The sequence below is a fragment of the Dendrobium catenatum genome, unplaced genomic scaffold (assembly GCF_001605985.2).
Source record: "Dendrobium catenatum unplaced genomic scaffold, ASM160598v2 fragScaff_scaffold_1221, whole genome shotgun sequence".
NCBI lineage: Eukaryota > Viridiplantae > Streptophyta > Magnoliopsida > Asparagales > Orchidaceae > Dendrobium > Dendrobium catenatum.
Genome location: NW_021319683.1, coordinates 1,121,233 through 1,131,563, shown reverse-complemented (window position 1 = coordinate 1,131,563; position 10,331 = coordinate 1,121,233). Strand labels below are relative to the sequence as shown.

Below are 10,331 nucleotides of genomic sequence, written 5' to 3'. Positions count from 1 at the left end.
TGACAAAAATATCAAAAGTGCTAAGAGAACAATATTATAAAAGAATCAAACGGATTAGTTTAGGATAAATAAAATTAGTGCTGAACATATATTATAAAAGAGATTATAGAATAATCACAAAAATGAGAATATCAGGATTTATATTGAGGGGAGGGGATGATAATTATTTCGTTTGGGATAATTTTTTATCACTATTTTTTTATGATTTGAAGAAATTTTCATAATAAAAAACTGTTATAGAAATTCGTTAGAAAGCTGTTTCAAACAAAGTTCCACTTATCGAATGGCAAAAATAAGCTTCAACTAGAGTAAATCAATCAAAGATTGCAGAGAATGAATATTGGTTGAGGGTGTAAAAGTAAAACAAATGGAGAATAGAGAGTACATGATTTGGAGGGCTTTGATTGTGTTGATTTATGCTTTTCCAACAATGGAGGATGGTTGGCTTGTCGTCGGGGAATAGTCCCAACCAAAATATCTCTAATTGGAGAATAGATAATGTTCTTTCAAAGCTATGTGGAAAAATTTTGTGAAATTGTTTGTACGAGAAAACTGTGGGTGTGGAATAAATTTATGAAAATTATATTTAATTTATAATTTTCAATTATTTATTTTTTAATAAATTAATATGTTTTTGAACATTCTCAAAAATAATTTTATGTATATCTTAGTTATTTATAATTTTTAGTTATATTTTTTAACTCATTTTTTAAGTTGCTTTTGCAAGTGATGGGATAATTTTGACAGGAATAACTTTTTCGAATCGATCATTGATTATTAATTTCCTAAAATCAAAATCCATCTGATCCAAAATTAAAATAAATTACATTTTAATTAATATTCTAAGCAAATTTAATTATAAAAATCAATAATAAACTATTAGCACCAAAATTATTTTCAGACTAATAAGTTCATAAATAAATATCCAAATATCTGACCCCCCAAACTCGGCGCGAATATTCTCTCTGAATAATATTTTTTTTTATTTCAGGTAAAATACAATGCGGTGGTTGGTGATCATGGTGGGGCCCACCAGAAACATCACATGACCGACCGAACACCATCGCATATGCGTCAATAAATTAATGATAACAATTGGGTGAACATATTATTAATTTATTATCAAATTTTAGTCAAATAAATTTAAAAACTTCTTATATTAAATTAGCTAATATAAAAATTAATATTGAATTCATTTTTAAATAAATATGACCGGATTCATCCTTAATTTTTATTGTTTAACACTCTAAATAAAAATTAAAATAGTTCTTTTGTGTAATCATTTTTCATTCTTATTTAAAAATTTAAGAGATTAGAAATATTTCTTAAACAATCGGAACTCATTTTTATCATTCCTAAAAAATTAGAGGACTATTTTGTTACTTATCTAACAAAAATTCATATCATGATAAAAAATTATATTAGAATGAATGTAAAAACTCTTAAAATTATGTTAAACTTAATATAATTATACATTTATAATAATTTTTATTTAATCTAATTTAATCATAATGTTTTTTTTTTATAAAAATTAATTTTGAAAACATTTTAGTCAGAGTGAGACCCAATTATTCTCCTACCTACAGCATTGTAACAACCCCCGGCCCAATTCAATTAAGTCGATTATTTAGTACACTACTCCAACCAACTAAAGTCATAATTAAGACAAAGGCTTCAATTCGATCGGATTCCTCTCCCTCCTCCGCCATGGCGTTAGCTTCTCCCTCCCCACCGTCTCTCTCCATTCCTCGCTCCAATGCCTTCTCCTCCCTCACCTCCTCCCATTCCCTCAGTCTCCCAACCATCCCTCGCCGATCCGTGTCGATCTATACGGAGAAGAAGGCATCCCCAGCGGCCATTGAGACCCGAAGCATCGGATCTCGGCCTACGCGAACTTGGGGGAGGGAAAGAAGCAGATGCGATGGAATCGTGCGATGTAGCGCTGGATTGGAGAGGATCGGGAGAGGAATGGCGAGAGAAAGAGCAGAGGAGGCGTTGGGGATTCCGGAGAGGGTGAAAGTAGTGGCGTTGGTGGCGTTTGTGATGTCTCTCTGCAACGCCGATCGCGTCGTCATGTCCGTCGCCGTCGTCCCCCTCGCTGCCAAGTATGGCTTTCTAACACTCAACTTATTGAATTTGATTTGTCTAATCTCAAATCATTTTTAATGATTTTCATATCCATGTCTATTTTGAGCTTTTAACTTGCACCTCTAAGGTCATTGCTAAATAATTTAATTTATAAAATCTAAAAATTTATTATTATGCATTTAAATAGAATTTTCTCATATCAAATTTATATTTCTAACACTCAACTTTTTCAAATAAATACAAGATAAAATAAAATAAAAATACTTGCAACTCTAACTTTTGACTTTTGATGCATGCATATGCTTCTATATTTTTTTCAAGATTATATAACACAAAATTTTTATATATTTATAAATTTAATATCTAAATTTAATTCAATTTCAGTTTTGATTACTATAAATTTTAATATATAATATAAATATAAATATAAATATAAATTAAAAAGCTTATTTAATTTAAGTTTAAATTATACAACAATTTTATGGTTAAGAGTTAAGAGTTATGACTTATGAGTATAAATTATAATACACATAAATTTTAGAAATCAATAATATAATTTTTATTAAATGAATATTGCTCGATAATTTTTTTAAAAAATTATTTAAAATAGGGGAAAATTTATTTCATAATGAAATAAAAATTAATAAATTTATTTTAAATTTAATATAAAACGTATTTAATCTAAATTTTATGAAAACTCTCAAATTTTGGCTGAACTGAAAGCACTTATTTGTACAAACACTTGACCAGCACACAGACCATTTTGCTTACAGAAATGCCACACATCTGGATAAAGATTGTGATATGTTTTTATGAAGGAATTAACAAAACCAAGCATTTTTGAAGCTAAATCCCTCGCTTCTTGCTATCGCAGTCGTCATTCCTATGGGGTTACCTCGCATCCTCACTCGCCGGCGGCATCCTCGCCGACAGATACGGCGGAAAGAGAGTAATGGCCTACGGCGTCGCCATCTGGTCTTTGGCAACTCTCCTAACTCCATACGCGGCGGAACACTCAACGGCAATGCTACTAGCCACGCGCACGCTCTTCGGCTTAGCGGAGGGCGTCGCCTTGCCCTCCATGAACACGCTGCTGTCGAGGTGGTTTCCGGGGCACGAGCGGGCGAGCGCGGTGGGGATCTCTATGGCGGGGTTTCACCTCGGGAACGTTATGGGCTTTCTGGCGACGCCGGTGTTGGCGGCAAAGGTGGGGATTAATGGATCGTTTGGGTTTTTTGGATTGATGGGTTTTTTGTGGCTTTCGATGTGGGCGGTGGGAGTTACGAATGATCCGAGGGAGAGCGGGGTGATTTCCATTGAGGAGTTGAGGTTGATCGAGAAGGGGAAGGGGGTTGAGAACAGGGAGGAAGGTGGGAGGCATGAGTTTCCGCCGCTGGGGTATTTGCTTTCGAAGTTGCCGACATGGGCGATTGTTCTGGCTAACGTTGCTAATAACTGGGTATGCTTCTCTCTCTCTCTCTCTCTCTCAACTGATTAATTTTTAGGGATTTTTACATACATACCACTTTATTTGTTACATATTACATATTTAACACCTAATTCTTAAATATTACATTAATACCACCTAAATACTATTCTCATAACAAATGTACCACTCCGTCAAACGCTTCCCTCACGCCGTTTTTTTTTTCTCCTTCCCGCCTGTGATTTTCGCGGGAGAACAGAGGTTTCAGCGAAGGTATCCCGGCTTCAGCTCTGCTCTTCCCGCCTGTGCTCTTCACGAAGAACCGGTGAGATTTATAAGCGAACTGGCTCGAACTCGAACATACCCGAATCTCTTGCCTCCTCCATAAGCTTGGCGTCGTTCAAACAGAAGAAGGGATTCTCAATGCTGTTCACCCAAGGAGTATCCGCCGTCGCCGTCTCCTCCTCAAATACCTCCCATTCCTCAGTCACCACCGTCTCCGACATTTTCCTGCTCCTCCTCACTTCTTCTTCCTTTCCATAATTTCCGTTCTCAGCAATTCCGCCACTCACGAGAGCAGAATGTCTTCCTCAGGTATAGACTCCACTGAAGGGATCTCGGCGGCGTTCAGCACGCCGAGGCTACGACAGAGGCTGAAATACGAGGAATTGGGAGGTGGCCTTTGCTCGGGGCGGCGGAGGAGCAGAGGAGGACAGCGTGAGTGATGAGGAGGGTTTTGAGGGCCACGGCAGCCTCAATCTCAGCTCGATGCCCACCGCCGCCGGCAATTCTGCTCAGGTACACGCTCTGCTTGTCTTTCATTGCTGCAGTTGCTCGTCTCCACCATTGCCTCGTCGACGACGTCATTGGGACGCTGAAACCTCTGTTCTCCAGCGAAAATCACAGGCCGGAAGGAGAAAAGAAAAACGGCGTGAGGGAAGCGTTTGACGGAGTGGTACATTTGTTATGAGAATAGTATTTAGGTGGTATTAATGTAATATTTAAGAATTAGGTGTTAAATATGTAATATGTAACAAATAAAGTGGTATGTATGTAAAAATCCCTAATTTTTATTATGCTTATTAAAAAGTTTTGAGAGCTTGAAAACTCATTTATCAAATTTAATATATAAATTATCAATTAATTTTTTGTTACGCATATCTTATAAAAATTAGAGAAATTTAAAATTTATTTTGATTAAAATTTGATCAAAATATTATGACATAAATATTCTCTCCCCTTAGGATATCTTGACTATATATTTTGTTTAAGAGTTTTAAATTTTAAATTAGTTTAACATATAGATAACAAATTAACTTTATATTCAATTATCTCTAAGTAAATCAAATGTTTTTTTAATCAACAACAACAACATCAAGCCTTTGTCCCACTATATGGGGTCGGCTACATAAATCTTTTTTTCTCCATTATGTCTAGTTAAAAGTCAAATTCTCATTTAAATCTAATAAAGAAAGATCATTTCTAATACTTTCTAGCTAAGTCTTTTTAGGTATATCTCTACCTTTTTTAACATAAGTCGAATATAATACCTCAACTTTTCTAACTGGGTCATCCGAAGGCCTCCGTTTAATGTGACCAAACCATCTAAGGCGACTCTCTCTAATCTTATCTTCCACTTTAGCTACTCCAACATTTTCATGTATATACTCATTTCGTATCCTATCTCTAAGGGTCAAGCCACTCATCCACCTAAACATACTTATTATTATGCTTCTCTTTTAATGGCCAACATTCGGCACCATAAAGCATTGTAGGTCTCACCACCATATTATAGAATTTTCCCTTAAGTTTGAGGGGGACTTTTCTATCACCAAGTATTTTTTTAATAATCTAATTAAATTTTCATCAAAATATTCTCACATAAAATTTTTATTTATTTGTTAATTAACCGCATAACTACTCCACTACACTAAATAAAATCAACTGTTGCAGGGCTACTTTGTGCTGCTATCATGGATGCCGGTGTACTTCAAGACTGTAAGAGCCCTCCTTCGGCAGATTACAGTTTACTTTTCTCTTTGATTATCCCACTTAATAATGTAGTTTATTCTGCATGGGGTCGACGCTGTTATATAGGTGTATGATGTGAATCTGAAACAAGCTGCTTGGTTCAGTGCACTTCCATGGGGAGTTATGGCCCTCTCCGGCTACTTAGCCGGCGCCGCTTCTGACTTCTTAATCAAGTCCGGTCAATCTGTCACACTGGTTCGAAAAATAATGCAGGTAAGCACTTCATTCAGTACTTGTTGATAAGCAAATTAGGAGCTGCTTAATTTGCTAGTATATTGGATGTAGCAATATTGTCTGAATAGCATGCGCCATTTGTGTTGCATCCGATATTGTCTTGAGGAAAGCCTCATGAGGCTACTAAATATACAAATTATAAACCTGAAGAGGAGAGGGGGGTAAAGGAAAGATAGTCAGAGAGAATCGTGGACAGATTTTAGTTCTAGGAGAGTCTCATGTCCACGCAGGTTCTTTCTTATAATCTTCCATTTATGAATGAGGATTATGGCCAAATAGCACATGATGAGCTATATGAGCTCATGAAAAAATAACAAGAAAAAACACAATAATAGGTTTAGTATAGTCGATCTTGTAAGGGCATCTCAAAACAAAAAACCCCTTTTCCACTCTAAAATGCAACAAAACTCCAAAATGCAATAATTCATCTCCAATCAAATGACATTTTCTCTCTTCTTAAAAATGCTTCCTGCAAAGGTAAGCATTTTATAATCTTTCCTGCTCATTTATCCTCTTTCGCGTGCTTCTTCGGCAAATTGGCGTAGGTGAACAGTGCGACTCCAATGTTGGCATCGGATTTGGAGTTCGAATGTGATGTGGGGAGTAACATGAAGAAGCAAGATGAAGAATAACTAAACAGCTCTTTGAGACTCAAAACAGCTAAACTGTTATAAATTCCAAAAATATTCATATATCTTCTTCTACCTATAGCACCTATTTATAACAATATAATAGAAATGCGTAAAACTCTCTAGAAAAAGATACTAAATTAGATAAATTATTCCTAAGCCATGATTTAACTAATATGCTCCGCATCAGAATGGACCGAATTTTGGCGTGAGATTTGACGTTCGAATGGATCAAATGGCCGATTGCATACGATGGTATGCAGTTCGGATGGAGATGATCTAATGAGCTAATTTTGATAGGTAGAAGCTATCCACCATGCAAGGACTTCGGATGAGTTCCAAATACAAAATGTATAGCCTTGACGAGTTCTGCTATCAAGAACCACTAGTTGCCCACAACCCTCAAGTAGATCAATAGTTAAACGTGATGAAACAGTCCCTCTAACACTAACTTTTCATTCAAGGAAAATGTACATTGGACCCAATAATTCGCTTGATTATCAGCAGCTCTAACTGCGTTTATTGCCTATTTGTTCTCCATCCATGCTTATATTGCCATTGTGCAGTCAATTGGCTTCATAGGTCCTGGAGTTGCCTTACTCTGCTTGAAATACGCTCAAAGCCCTACAGTGGCTGCAGTTCTTATGACCATAGCTCTAAGCTTGAGCTCTTTCAGCCAGGCTGGTTTCCTTCTCAACATGCAGGTATGATCTGTAACACCTAATTTATTTCTTTCTGGAACAAAATCATCTTCTTTTTATGAAATTTCTTAGTCCCAATTCTGTAATTTTCCAGGACATAGCACCCAAGTACGCTGGATTCCTACATGGTATGTATAATATATATATATACCTATAATCTTATTTTATTTTTAAAATATTTATATCTAATTATTTTATTTGTTCTTCTTCTTCTTGAAGGGATCACAAACTCAGCTGGTACATTGGCTGCCATAATCAGCACCATAGGTACTGGCTATTTTGTAGAATTTTTGGGATCTTTCCAAGCTTTTCTTACACTTACATCAATTATCTACTTCATCGCCACCATCTTTTGGAATCGTTATGCAACTGCAGAGCAAGTTTTCTTTTGAATTATTGTTTTCTGGAGTGTAATATGGAGTAATTTAAATGGGAGGGAATTTAGATCAGAGATCCCTATTTTTTTAATATAAGTAAATTGAAATGGGAGGGATTAGGGATATGTGCAAGGGTGGAATTTAGATCAGAGATCCCTATTTTTTTATATGTAATATGTAACTTAGGTTAAAGTTTCATGGTTTTTAATGTAGATCATATCTCTGGTTTGTCTCTTGTATATAAAATTATTTGGATTAGTAGTATGAGATTTGAGTATGTATATATAATAAGTTATTTTTATTGGTATTGAATATTGTATGAAACAATGATGATAGTCAGTGGTGGTGATCGAATGTTCGAGATGTTTTTCGTTTTTTTTTTAAATAGGGGACATTTCATAAATCTAAGAGAGTGGTTGATTCCACCACTTGAAATGATAACCAATAATTACATTTATCAAAATGAGTTGCATTTAGATTTTTATTATCTTTTATGATATAATTATAATTTGCTTTTGAGAAATTTGAGTGCCACATCCGATAAATTTTATTGATATAGATATTTTACGTTGACAATGTCATAAAAAACTTATAATTGTACAGGCATATGTAATTCGCCTTGGTCTGTTGATTGGGAGCTTTGGCTTCCAACCAAGAGGTCTTGGGTTCAGCTCTTGTGTATGCGATGTGTATGAGTTTGTTTAAATTGGCTTAAATGTCAAAAAAAAAAAAAAAGTATGGGCTCCATCCAAGTCAGATGGTAAGATCATTGTAGTATCTATGATAATCCCTTACAATGCATCGAGTAAATTTGACGACTTGGTTGAGCCCGAGGGGTCTAATTTTCTCATCATTGAACAAAGCAAATCTAAAATTGCTGGCTCATAAAATGATAACGATTCTAACATCAACAAAACAATATAGATTCGGCGTTGGCATTAAGCAACAAGGAGTCTTAGAAATCCGGGAAGGCTTCCCTAAAACAGTTTATAAATCAAGAAAATTACAAGTGCAATATAAAAGAATTACCTCAACTTATAAGGAAACCAATTATGAATGAAATGTCATCAGAAAATCAATTCTATTAAGCATTCATCTCGTCTAGACGAAACGAATTCATTGGCATCAATAGTGATCCAATTTGAGTCCAAATGAGCTCAATTCAAGCACTTGATGCATGCTTAGAAATTTTGGTGCATTACTTTAAAAAATCAAAATTCTCTTTATCTCATATGCTTATAGTCAAATCGAGTGGCTCGACAAGAAGAATCCATCAAAACCAAGGTCTTTATGGTATGTGGATGTTGAAAAAATATTATTTGATCAAATGATTCAATATGGGTTGCCTACCAAACACCAATATGGGAAAACCTGACTTGAGTTTTGAGAGAGCCTAGTAATATAAAAATTTCTAGAGCTCTACCTGACATTTGACACCAATGAGTATTGTTGGCCACCTTCATGTCACCATATGATTAGTGTGGTATGATCATCCTATGCTGTTGACTATCATCTGAGTCGCCCAGCTACAATTGTCTGACAATTATCACCCGACTATGATCTTCCAACGTCATCGCTCTATTGTTGTCCTCTAACCATCTTTTCTGTGATACGATCATTCTATCACTATTATCTTATTATAGTCACTTGACTATTGTCATCCTACTAGGCCGACATCCGCTAACTTGATCACTCATCGCCACTTATAATATTGAGTTATACCATCAACAAAAGTTCGCCTAAATCCTAAAAAATTATTGAAAATCGGGCTAAGAGCAAGGAAATCCGATGCTTGCAAATTGCAAATATCCATAATAAATGTAGGCATTAGGAAAAGTCTATATAGTGCTTTGATATTATAGCTACATGAAATTTTTTTGAAAATATATATTAATTTTGCGTTCATAAAATCGTCATTCTCGCATATTGATAATTTGAAATTTGATTACTTTGTTTGAAAGCTACGACCACCCCAGATGGGAGGTAATTGCCCTTAAACCTAACAGACGTTGGGTCTTTTAGTCCCTGAAAACATGCTTTTGAAGTTTGAAATCTTATGTGGAATTAGTTAAGTATCTATTTAGGAGGACTGCAATATTTTATAAAGTTGACTATAAAATTATTATAGGGAAAATAACTTAATTATTATAGTTGCAATATTTTATAAAGTTGGCTATGATTTACCCATTTTTAATTAATTTAGGAGGGTTTTAAAGGATTTTTATAAAATAAGTAAATGATATTTCAAAAAATTATAAACATTGTTGCCCAAAATAAATTAATCTTGATTTATTTTAAATTAATTGAAGTAAATGTTACCTTAATTTGATTTAGATTTAAATAAATTGAATTAAATAAAACAATTTAATAAAATATACCTGAAGCGGGTCAGGTTCGGGTTTGGAAAATCGCCCCGTTTGCAAAAATGGGTCGGGTTTGAGTCGGGTTGAATAATGTCGGGTCAATTTCGTATTTGACCCGAACCTAATCCATGACCCAATTTTTACAGCCCTAACAAAAACTTATCAATGGATTGATTGTAAGACCAAAAAAAAATTAAAATACATGCTCCAGTGAATGTCAATACTACTTAGCAATTGATAGTATATCAATATAAGAAATAAGAAATCTAAAAAAATTATATCAATCAATAATAAAATCAATGTGATGAGTAAAGTTAAAAGATGTATATCAAACTAAGAAAAACTAGTAAAAAAAGCCCATCAATCAATAGAGCATGTCAGTATGATATGCTACATTTTATCAGTAATATTTTTAGTTTAATCAATTCTATATATCAATGAGTTCAAAGTACAATCATATAATACAATCATAAATGTAATTA

At 34.5% G+C, this 10,331-nt stretch overlaps 1 protein-coding gene across 1 annotated transcript; it reads left to right on the top strand.

Annotated features, from left to right (window-relative positions):
* Positions 1–1,659: 1,659 nt before the first annotated feature.
* On the top strand, positions 1,660–7,576 carry LOC110108411 (probable anion transporter 2, chloroplastic). Its single transcript, XM_028699240.1, has 7 exons — positions 1,660–2,142; positions 2,960–3,547; positions 5,468–5,512; positions 5,612–5,758; positions 6,975–7,112; positions 7,204–7,237; positions 7,329–7,576. Exons 1-7 carry the CDS (start codon positions 1,708–1,710, stop codon positions 7,499–7,501), a joined length of 1,560 nt encoding a protein of 519 aa, XP_028555073.1. The 5' UTR covers positions 1,660–1,707; the 3' UTR covers positions 7,502–7,576.
* The last annotated feature ends 2,755 nt before the right edge of the window (positions 7,577–10,331 follow it).